The 12,378-nt window shown below is 40.4% G+C and overlaps 2 protein-coding genes across 2 annotated transcripts in view; both read left to right on the forward strand.

The window, feature by feature from the left end:
• The first annotated feature begins 193 nt into the window (after nt 1–193).
• SMIM36 (small integral membrane protein 36) lies at nt 194–538 on the forward strand. Its single transcript, XM_089478363.1, has one exon. The coding sequence runs from the start codon at nt 254–256 to the stop codon at nt 536–538; it is 285 nt and encodes a 94-aa protein (XP_089334489.1). The 5' UTR covers nt 194–253.
• Nucleotides 485–12,378, forward strand: part of MMD (monocyte to macrophage differentiation associated) — a 90,311-nt gene continuing 78,417 nt past the window's right edge. Inside the window, exon 1 of the mRNA XM_089478342.1 lies at nt 485–626. Within this exon, the coding sequence (XP_089334468.1) occupies nt 571–626 (56 nt within the window). The 5' untranslated portion in view covers nt 485–570. The remainder of the gene's footprint in view (nt 627–12,378) is intronic.

A 12,378-nucleotide genomic window follows, 5' to 3' on the forward strand; every position in this document is an offset into this window, starting at 1 on the left:
TGAAACATTCAAATTTAGCTTCTGCCACTGCTGGCAACATGGTATTAAAAGAAGAAGCTTAAGTTATTAAACTGAGCAGCTTTAATCATGCAGTTCAGGGGGGGAAATCCATTGCTACGGGAGTGCACAGGATTAAAGTATTTTTACCACAAAGCCAATACATGTATCAGTTAGCTATTGCTCCACCAGTGCATGCATGTCTGTGCATATGCAACTTCGTTCATGGGGATCCTGCTAAATATTATGGGATCCAATGGATTTTTATTTAGAAATTGACCCCGTGACCCTGAACCTGATCATCCTGGTAGCTAGCTATGTCATCTTACTCTTGGTTTTCCTGATTTCTTGCATACTATATGACTGTAGAGGGAAAGACCCCAGTAAAGAGTATGCTCCTGAGATTCCAACTGAAACTCAGCCTCCAATCCGGCTGGTGGTGATGCAGCAAGGAAACCCCGGCACCCACTGGCCTAAAGGACTTGTCCCCGCTTATCAAAATACCACTGGTCCCCCAGGAAAAAGGACTACAGTAGTTTAAGAAGGCCTTCAGGAGCGCCTGAGGTCTAATCCATGATTGCCTCATCTGATATGTTTACATTCTGTTTGCAAAAGGATAACAGAGCAAGGTAAGCCAAAACTGATATCGTGTGTTTGTGTGTGTGTGTGTGTTTTCTTACACATGCTCTAAAATGGGTTATTTCTTCCTAAGTTGTCTTTTGTTTGTATGTTGTGCTGTTAGGGTCTTAATGGAGTAAGCACTCATATCCTAGATTTGAAAATGCATGAAGGATTTGTGGAAGAAATGGGAGAAAAAGAGACACAGGGAATGAATTTTAAAGGAAATGAGATTTTAAAAATTACATTGTTCTGTCCTCAGACTTTTGAAGAGGGAAACAATTACACAACTGATCAGGGTTAAGGATTCGAAGGACTGTAATAAGTCTAATGGGCTTTTAGCAAAAGTAGATGTTCTTTGCTAGGCAAATGTGACATAAGACACAATGCTTTTGTAAAGCCATGTTATTCTCATTAACACTGCATGCATTAACAACCTGGTATTTCAGCATAGGAGACAGTGGCAGGTATCCTGTTAGCAACATACCCAGATACCTGAATGTTATGCCTGCATATGTACTTTTAGGTCAGAGTAGATGGTGAAATTAAGCACTTCCATCTGTTGTTATTCTGTCACTAAGCCACCTACCTGTTTTCTGGCTGGCAGCCTTCTCCACAGCCATTCAATGACCAGGGAAAGGTGGGGAAAGAACAAGGGGGAGCTGGCAGCCAAGTGCTTTGCTTTCTGCAGATGCCTACAGGAAGAAAAAGGCAACCTCTTCAACTTCCTGGAGGTTCTCCAGAGGTCCAAGAGGATACATCGTCTTCCTTCAGCTAGCAGGAGGAACATACCCAACTGGCTGGCTTCCTGCATGTCCCCTTTCCTTCCCCTGTCTTTACATGGCCACTGAATGACTGTGGAATGGGGTGCCTGTCTTGCACATAGTAGGTTAAGTACACCAGGGGAGGAAGGAATGAGACATAGGTAAAGCAGGTGGAGCTCTGCAATGCATCAATGTCCCCAAGATGGCATGGGCTAGATTTTCAGGACAGCTTTCACTTAATATATGACCTTTGGGGGGAACAACATTGTCTAGAGTACCATCTAGCCCAGGACTATGGGATGCTATAACCCAGGATTACAAGAGCCAGCATGAAGAAATGGTCAAGGTGTCAGGTTAGGACCAGAAAGACCCAGGTTCAAACCCTCACTTGGCCACAAAGCTCAATGGATGAGTTTGGACCAGTCTTTCTCTCTCTCTATCTCTCTCATCCTAACCTACTTCACAGAGTTATTGTAAGGACAAGATGATGTGGAGGGGAGAATGCACACCCTGATGCTCTTTGAACAAAGGAACACCGTGAGGATGCACTGATATGAGATATTTGACATAGTGCTATTCTTCGGTTTCTACATCTAGCAGAAAAGTGTTGAGAGGATATATCCAGGGAGTAATAGATCACTCCTGATAAACCCTTATTTCAGCGGTTCTGAACCTGTGGGTCATGACCCCTTTGGGGGTCCAATGACCCTTTCACAGAGGTCACCTAAGACCATCAGAAAGCACATATTATCAATGATCTTAGGAACTGAGAGCATTGGTTGGAGGTCACCACAACATGAGGAACTATATTAAAGGGTCTCGGCATTAGGAAGGTTGAGAACCACTGCCTTATGTGGTGTCCAGGATAGTGAGTTATGTTAGACATTCCCTTACTGGTCAAGGTACCTGAGTAAGTGGTTGTCATGCAGTGTCAGAAGCTTGTGGGTGAAAATATTTGCCTAAAGCCATTTCAGTCTGTTTCCAGGCCTGTTTTGGGTACAGAAACTGCTTTATTCACCATGAGGTGCTGCTTTAAGCACTATCAAATCATTAGTCTGTTAAAAGGTCTTATTGGTCCATCTTGCTTAGCATCCTCTACTATACTCACTGGCAGTGACTGTCTGGGATTTTAGACAGAACACTTCCCTGGCCCTATCTGGAGATAACTGGTGTTGAACCTGGGGCATGTGCTCTTCTGCTGAGCTATTGTCATTTCAACATGCCACACAGGGTTTGCACGATTTGCCAACTGCAAGCCTCTGACCATCAGACACTTTGAACAAGACTACATGAAACAAAACACACAACAAATAAAAGTGTATCTTTCAGCAAATAAGGAAATGCAGGGAAGGAATCTTGCAGCACCATAGATACATTTATTTCAGGATGAGGTTTCATGGCTACAAGTCCACTTCTTTAGACGCATCAAGGCAGAAGCACCCAACAAACTATCATTCAGTCATTTTAATGGATTAAGCAACTGAAATAATGAAAGAATGACCATTTCCAAACATGTGAGTAGAAAATAAAACAATTGTGTCAGGCTGAATAACACAAATAACGTATGGTCTCGAACAATATCTTTCCCAAACAGAAGAGTCAAAAAAACTGTCCATGTGTGAATGTGTATGTGTGTGTGAGAGAGAGTGTACACATGTGTGTGTATAAAATAAAACATTCAAGACTGATTTGCAAATTCAGGGGCATAGTGGGGGCAGGGAGACAGTTTCAAAAGAATTGATAAAAAAAATCCCACATGATACACGGCAAACAAATTACAGATGAAATTGTACCATCTGGTGCACACTGTCATCCATAGTTGAAAGAGAAGATAGACTGTGCATATTTGTATTTGTATTATCTCCATATTATCTTTCTTTATTAGATAGTATACTTTAGGTAGGAATGTGTGCTTTTATTGTTTTGCCTGATGAGATGAGGATCAAGGATAAGCCTCATGAATTATATACTAAACTGAATTTATATCATCTGTCCCAAAAGTTCTAATGAGGTGCCAATGGATGACTGAAGGACTCTTCTACATATGCTGCTCTGCAGTATTTTCAACCTTAGATGCAAACTTTAAAACTCTATTGGCCTGCCGTATCCACAGATTCTTTATCCCCAGATTCAACTATCCATGGCTTGCAAATATTCCCCAAATATAATTTCCAAATAGCAAACCTTGATTTTGCCATTTTATATAAGGGACACCTTTTTACTGTGCCACTGTATATAATGGGACTTGAGCATCCACAGATTTTGGTATCCACAGGAGCTCCTGGAACTAAACCCCAGCGGATACCAAGGGCCCGCTGTAAAAGATTCAAAAAGAATGCATATGTATTATAGAAATTGTTCTATAATCCTTACCCTTGGCAACTGCAGCTTCTATCCTATGCTCCAGTCAGCAAGTGTCCTGCAAAGGAGGGGGTTAGGGTGCAAGAGTGGTCAAGCAGTCAATTGAGTCCAAGTCAATCATGGGTTACCCAGCAAGTTGAAGACCGAGACAAGAGGTTCTTCCTCAGCCAGTCCAGGAGTCATTAATAATGTAGCTATCCAGATATAAGAGCCAGCAAGAAAGAAAGCCAGTCCAAAATCACTTTTTGCCATCTTGACCACACTCTGACACACTCTGCTTGGCCACACTTGCCCTGATTTTCATCTGTGAAATGCAGGGGGATATGTGATCATGTTAGACATGTCTGGTCTCAAAGTTACATGTCGGCATGATGACTGCTATTTTTAATTTGAGATACTGCACATAAGGAAATCTCTGAAATCTCTTGTGGATAGTAGTGTCCTTGCTCTCTGCCCTAAAATCCAATTGCTACAACCATTGAATCACTTGATGAATGGTGGGTCAACACTTGGTACCATCTCACTGATTCAAGTGTGTCTACTCTAGTTATAATTAACAATTGCATTTAGGCTTCTGTGTCCTTGTTTGTGTAGGTGAAGTGATTCTCAGCTTGTAGGTGGAATTCTCTTTGATGCATGGAGCCATTAGATAGTGGTGCCTTTAGGAAATGTTAGACTAGACTTAACTGTTTTATTGGTAGAGGATTGTAGTAAAGCATGTTACTTCACTTTACTTCAAAAAAAGAAAGTGATAGTTTTGCTCATCGTCCCCCACTTATTCTGATGGACAAGGCACTGGATTTCTTGCCCAAAACTCCTGCTCTAAGTACCTTACAAGGAGTGGTGGGCTAGGATCATGAGGTAAATGGAGCTTTCATTCCCTCATTTAGCCAAGACAGGAGTGGGTTGGATTTTTTTCGCGTTTCACATCGGCCAGATGAATGTCACATCTCAATACGTTTGGGAAGAAGAAAGCTCAGGAACAGGTGCTGGTGTTGGTGCAGTGGTAATAGTGGCAAACGGTTGCAAGAGTCAAAATTCATGCAGTTTTTAAATGCATTTTTCTTAATTTGTTTATTTATGCAGTCTGCCTAATTTATTCAACTGTTACCTGTAGAATGAAGTATGTTTCTCTTTATTTGTTTCCAATTATGTATGTTTTAGCCATGTGCATTAAAATATGCACATTGCTTTGTCTGCACTTCTCAGAAATGCCCTGTTAGATCTTCTAAATGTGTGAATTCTCAGTGGGAGGTACTGAAATGCTTCTTCCATCAAGACTGTGGGGAATGTTGCACAATGCCTTCCATCCCTATCAAAATCATCAAGCTAGCAACTGCTCAACACTGCCTCCTCCACTGGGAATGCTCTTAGACAAGTCTCCCCCTTTTCCAGCAAATGAGACATGCACATGCAGACATGAAAAGATTTCACAAGAGCACAGACATGTTTCTTATCTCTTCAGTTACAATCTCACTGTTGACAAGAAAACAGCAGTCAGAGGGAAAACAGAGATCTGGATCTCAGTTTAGTGATTCAGTTATAAGACTTTGCCCTGTGACATGGTGCTTGAGGTGATAAAAAGACACATCTCTGAGATGCATTGTTTCATGTATGGGCCTGTGCTGGACAACTCTAGAGATAGGTATTTTCCTGGCTGTTCAGAATATATGCAAATTTGGAATGTGCTTTGGAATTGTCAGCCATTAATTACAAGGTTCTATGGGGTCCCCCCCGCCCCCTTAGGGCAAACAGTTCTGCCCTTGCCTATCCAAAAGAACGGATTTTTCAAAACCTGTGTAATAGGTTTGGATACAATTTTCTTATGAAATCTACCAAAATTATGACTGGATTAATCAGCATCTTCAGTCTGAATTATTTTTGCAAGTTTTTACCCCAAATTACAGTTGGCCATAATCCATAATCCGGATTCCTTATCCATGGATTCAACCATCCATGGTTTGAAAATATTTTTAAAAAATATATCAGCTCTAAAAAGTAAAACATTTATTTTAACATTTTTTTAAAAATAATGGATACTATTCTTCTATGCTATTGTAGTACTTGAGCAGACATGGATTTTGCTATCCACAGGGGCCCTGGAACCAAATAACAGGGGATATCAAGGGTCCACTATAGGTTCTGTTTCTGCATTAATCTGAAGATATTAAAAGAATCTTATCCTCAATATACATTTTAAATTGATCTTTGAATTTTAAGGTATATTTAAACTTTTGTTTGGTTTCCTCTCAGAAGTATTTTTAAATGTATATTTATATAAATACAGTGGGCTCTTGGTACCTGCTGGGGTTTGGTTCCAGGAGCCCCTGTGGATACCAAAATCTGTGGATGCTCAAGTCCCATTAAATATAATGGCACAGTAAAATGGTGTCCCTTATATAAAAGGGCAAAATCAAGGTTTGCCTATGGGAATTTGTATATTTTAAAAGTATTTTCAAGCTGTGGATGCTTGAATCTGCGGGTAAAAAATCCATAGGTAAGGAGGGCTGACTGTACATGCATTTCTACTATATATTTACAAAATAAACAAAATCCATATTTTGATGTGCTTGAATTTTCAAGAACTACACTGACACATTTTATGATTCTATGAATCGTTAAATTCTGATCTACATATTAGTCTGACTCACAAAATTGCAATGCATGACATTTTCTAAAACGAATACACAAAGACCAAATTCTTCAAGCATCTCTAGCCTGATTTTCTACCTGTTTGGAGAAGTTTCTTAACCATGTAGGAGGAGAATATTAATCACTGTTATTAGAAACTGGATTAAAAAAACTTATTAGTGGATGGTGAGTTCCAGTTCCTGAGCTGAAGTTGGTCTATGAATTCTTCCACAGGTGTACAGAAACAGAGGTGTGGCTTACTGAGGTGGTCTGGGATTTTTTCCAGCTGCCTGTTCTCAGTATGACCAAAGCTGCTGCCACATTGCACAATTACTGTATATACTCATGTATAAGTCTAAAAATTTTAGTCAAAAAATTTACCCCCAAAACCTGAGTCGACTTATCCACAGGTCAATGTAAGTAATGCACTTTAAGTCTTATTTTGAAAGGGACCATGTCCTGGTGAAAAGTAAGAGCATAATCAGTCCTGGAAGCACTGACCCCCCCCCCCCCCTCTATTCTCTCATCCATCCAGCCTTTAGGATGAGCACAAAAAGTTGTGCCTGCTGAAATTTTGTAAGGTTTTTTTTCTGCATTGCTTCATCCTTTAGATCCTTTGTCACATGCCCTTAAGTTTTACCCTTGACTTATACATGGGTCCTATCAATAGCCATAATTTTGGTCCCAAAACCTACCCTCAACTTATGTGTGAGATCAACTTATGGCTTTAACTGCCATGGCGCCATCCTATAGAATCCAGGGATTCCTAAGTTTGTTGTAGCACCAGAAGCCTTTTGACAGAGAAGGCTAAATATCTCACAAATCTACAAATCCCAGGCTTCCATAGCATTGAGCCATGGCAGTTAAAGTGATGTCAAACGGCATTATTTCTGCAATGTAGATGCAACCCAAGAGAGTGCTATGAATGACATTTTCCAACACCCCATCTGCGGATTTCAGAAGTCCTTTGGTTAGAGTGCTGCCTGGCTTAAGAAGTAGGTTTTGGGAGGGTGGCATTGGCAGAAGTAGCTACAATGAGAGAGCTCCATTATTGTAGCGACCTCTGAGGCTGGATCTTGTCCAAAGGTATTTTGAAACATTTTTAAAAAACAACCAAACATGTAATTCTAACAAAAAAGCAACTATTCTGCTTATTCTTGAGAAATCCAAAAGTAAAAAAAAAAATGACTTTTGAAAAATTATTGTAAACAGTACTAAGCATGTTTGCATCTTGTGGTTTAATGCAGATTAAAATATGGCTTTAAGACTAGGATGTTTATCACACTATACTCTCAACGAGCCATGATTCCACTTTGACTCCTCTAGCTGCCTCCTGCTGCATTCTGGGATTGGCAGTTTTAAGGAGGGGTATTTAGAATTCTCAGGCACAGAAGTTCTCTGCCTGAGAATTCTAAATACCCCTCCTTAAAACTGCCAATCCCAGAATGCAGCAGGAGGCAGCTAGAGGAGTCACACTGGAATCATGGCTCGTTAAGAGTATAGTGTGATAAACCTCCCAGTCTTTTTCTCTCACTCCTCTATGCCTCTCTCTGAGTGACTGCTTTTTGGAACATCTTGGCCTGAAGAAAGGACTCAATGGGTCTTGAAATTTCACACTGACTTTTGTCCCTTTTAGGTTGGCCTAATAAAGGTATTTTCACAATATGGATTTTGGATTTTGAACTCTTTGTGTTTTGAAGTACTCTCCATAGTGCCAGTGGTTACAAAAATGAGCAGAAGGTGAGAGTGGAAGAAGCAGAGAAGTCCAAAACTGTGGCTAGATGTTATTGATTTGGCATTAGACTCAGGATTTTAGCACACAAGGCTTGAACAGTGGAATTAGAACAGGATAATAGCGTCTGTGGCCCTACCTTATCACTTAATGCCGTGTCTGTCCAGTAGCTCATCTAAGACCCTCTATTGCTGGAACACACTTCCTCATTGATGGGCAAAAGCCATTAATGCCTTCCAATCCCACTGCTTTTCCACTGTTGATGCATGCGTAATGAGTTCCTCTTCCTATAGTTTTGATATGCAGGTAGTCACGTGGTTTGAGTAGGCATGATTATGCTCTTCTCTCTTTCCCCATCGCTATTTCCAACTTGGGTGAGGATTGTTTGTTTGTTTTCTATCTTTTTTTTAAAAAAAAGCCCTGGAGAACTAAAAAGCTTACACACTGTTGTGGAGGGATGTGTGTGAAATGTAGCAGCAACTTTAAGACTAATTTGTTTTTTATTTTAGCATGCACCTTTTGTGGATATAAATCCACTTCTTCAGATGCAGAACCAAATGGTATTAAGGCCTCTCACCCTTCCATCCTCCTTTTTTATGCTGCAGGAGACTAACATGGCTACTTCTTTGACCAATACTCTGGAGTTATAATTAGGCTTGATAAAGCTATATCAGTCTGTCTGTTTGTTTAATGTCCTGACTTTCTCCCCTTATGAGATCCAAGATAGCTCACAAGAAAGATGAAATAAAACACAGCTAAAGCCAGGAATTATAATAAAGTTTCAAAAAAACAGTTATATTACAAAGTGATATTAATTTAGTGGTTTGAGCATTGGACTATGAATCTGGAGAGCAGGGTTCGATCCCTGCTTGGCCATGGAAAGCCTCTGGGTGATCTTGGGCAAGTCACACATTCTCAGCCTCAGGGGAAGGCAATGGAAAACCTTCTCTGAATAAATCTTGCCCAGATTTATATGGTGACATGGGAACTTCCAGTTGCTAAGGCTGCATGACTGGGGGGAGGCTGGTTTTGTACAGCCCTAGCTTTATGTAAAGCAATGGTTCTCAAACAGTGGCCTGGGACCCCTGAGAAAGGCACAAGAGTTGCTCAAGGGGGACACAAGTCTTGGAGGCCCTGATCTGTCTCCATCTCCTCCTACTCTTCTTCTTGCCAAACTTTTTATGTGTAAAATTTGCACATGCATTGAGTTAAATATTGAATTTACTTAAATAAAACTGTTGTAATTTAAATGTTATTTCCCTATAAGATGTTAAAATATGAAAAAACATGAATGTGCAAATGAAATTATGCACACTAAATAAACAAAGTATTTTTATTCATATGTTATATGTTATGTCAAGTGGAGAGGTGTGTGACATCCATATGTAGATGTACGGGGGCGGGGGGGGTTACAAGGGTAAAAGGTTTGAGCACCACTGATGCAAAGAGATAACTTTGCATTCACAATTCACATGCACAGACTCTATGTACCTAGCAGGGAACTTACTCTTTTACAGAAATTCATATGTAAGGTATATGTATATGAACTTGGAAAAGCCAGGAGAAAATTACTTTTCTAAGCTACAACTTCCTAAAGCTAATTGATATGTCTCAGTGAGGGGCCAAGATAATGGACGTGACCTTATTTCACTTTTCATGGGTGTCATTGTATAAGGCCACATTCTAGGCTATGAGGAAAGAGTGACTTAATCCTATTACACTCTGTCTTTCTTATACATTTAATACTGGTTTCCTCATCCAGTCAGCTACTGAAAGTGTTGCTTTAGCTATAGCCTTACTCTTAGGTTTTCCCCACTTGTTCTGTCTTGGATAGAGAGGGGACAGCATGACAAGATTCATAACCAGGCAGGGTGGAACTACTTATGACGACAGGTGTGGGCAACCATGAAGGTACAGGGACCAATTTTGTGCTCTGGCATTCTCTGAGAGTTGCTCAGACTGGCAAAGGTGCGGGGGGGGGGGGGGGGAGATGAAATACAAAACTAAACATGTCCAAAGATCCACTACTGGTTTTGAAAAGCTTTTCCAAAAACATGTTATACAGCAAGGGCTGAGGCTATATGCTAAATACAGTCACCCGTCCTTATCCACAGATTCATTATCCATAGATTCAGCCATCCAAGGTTTGAAAATACTTTAAAATATATAAACTTCAAAAAGGAAATATTGATTTTGCCATTTTGTATGAGAGATGCCATTTTATTATGTCATTGTATTTAAAGGGACTTGAACATCCATAGATTTTGGTATCCACGTGGGGTCCTGGAACCAAACCCCAGTAGATACCAAGGGTCTACTCTATATATAGCCCCTTTTAGACTACCCAATTCCCAGCACTATGTTTCCACTTTAATTACCATTACTGCATCCTATGGAATCCTGGGTGGGTTTGTCTTTTGCTCAGAGGCACCAAAGGAGCTCCCGAGCAGAAAATTGTAGAAGTTACTCTCTCCACTTTATAAATACAGTTGGCCCTCCATTTTCATGGGGATCCATTCTGTCCCCCCCCCCATGAAAATGGAGACTTGCACATATTTAAACCCCATATTTTGGAATGGGGCATCCCCCCATGCGCAAAGCCCGTGTGCGCATGTCAGGCATGCACGCCATTGAAATTAGTGGAGGGTGCCCCTTCGCAGATATTCAAGGTTGTGGATCCCAGATCTACAAGTTAGGAGAGGCAACTTTAGATGTCTGAAATTATTCTTCCTGTTGAGACTGGATAAATTCCTTTTGGTTTGGAAGGTATGGCCTTTAGGCCAAGGTCACTTGTACAGTGAACCCTTGTTATATGCTGGGGTTTGGTTCCAAGATCCCCCGTGTATAACAAAATCTGTGTATGCTCAAGTCCCATTACCTATAATGACATAGCAAAATGGTGTCCCTTATAAAAAATGGAAAATCAAGGTAAATTTATACTTTTTAAGAACATTTTCAAACCATGTATGCTTGAATCCGTGTATAAAAATTCCGTGTATAAGAAGGGCCAACTGTATATAGGATGTAGAGTGCACTGGTACAGCAAATGCACAAGCTCTTGCCATATCTGCACAGATGGCAATCCTACTGAGTTCAATGAGGTTTACACAACCTGACCTGATTTTTCAAGTGAAACTAGAGCAATTCAGTCTGTGTCATCTCAAAAGTAAGTCCAACTGAGTTTAGTGAGACCTTTTCCTTTTAAGAACAATGTTTATGGCAATTTTTACTGGGCTCCTTCATCCTGCTTTCCTTCCCTTTTTCCTTTATAACCCCGTAACAACCTCTCCATCCTGTGTGTTTGTTTGTGTGTGTGTGTGTGTGTCTAAATGTATCTCTCTGTGTGTCTGTTGGGAGAATTAAATGCCTCCTCATTCGGTTTAGCCCATAACATTTAAAGTTACCCACTTATTCTTCCTCATGATTAATAGGATTTTTTAAACAAAATTCTACAGAATGGAACCATTTGTTTGTAAATCGGCCCCATCCAGCAAAAATTGCAGCCCTGTCTTCCCCATGTTTTTTTTTAATCTATCTCCTGCTGAAAATTTATTGTCCAATAACGCTGTAATCCTCTGTCATCTTACCCAGGAGCAATTCCAATTAAACTCAATTTGCCTTGCATCTCTATAGGAACGTATCATATGGCACTACTAATGAATGGTAGAAGAGAAGCATTGAGCATTCATGTTTCCCTCTGGCCCTTAGCTGGACATAAGTGCCTGTGACAATGAACTTTACTTCCCTCCAAGTAAATGGATTTCGAAGCACAACCTGATCAAAGACAGCCAGGATTAAATTCTCATTGACTTTAATAAAATGCAACACACACCAGCAAGCAGAGAATTTCAGAGCTTTAGATATATGCAAATAACCAAATATGCACTGTTGTGCATACATATACTGAATGCCAAAAATAAAAATAAGAATGGCCACACTTGCAGATGAGAACCCCAAGGTAACCACCTGCCAACCTGTCCTGTCCTCCTATCAACCCATCCCCTCAATTTCATCCCGATCCTGATTTAGGATGCAGGATATACACTGCAAAAAAGAAAAGAAAAGTGTTTTTTTTCCTGGAAACTGTGGAGTACTCCCCCTCCCCATCACATTAAAGACCTTGGGTATCTAAAAGAAGTGCTTTCACTTCAAAACCTGGGGAACATCAAGTGATCAATTAGGACCTGGATCGAGGTAAGGAGAGATTATTTTGTAGGACTAAATTTAACCTAAGTAACACCTTCTGTCCTGAACCCTCCGAGCCCACCGTAAGAG

This window comes from Sceloporus occidentalis, unplaced genomic scaffold (genome assembly GCF_023333645.1).
Source record: "Sceloporus occidentalis isolate IW3139 unplaced genomic scaffold, rSceOcc1.0.p SCAF_1, whole genome shotgun sequence".
NCBI lineage: Eukaryota > Metazoa > Chordata > Lepidosauria > Squamata > Phrynosomatidae > Sceloporus > Sceloporus occidentalis.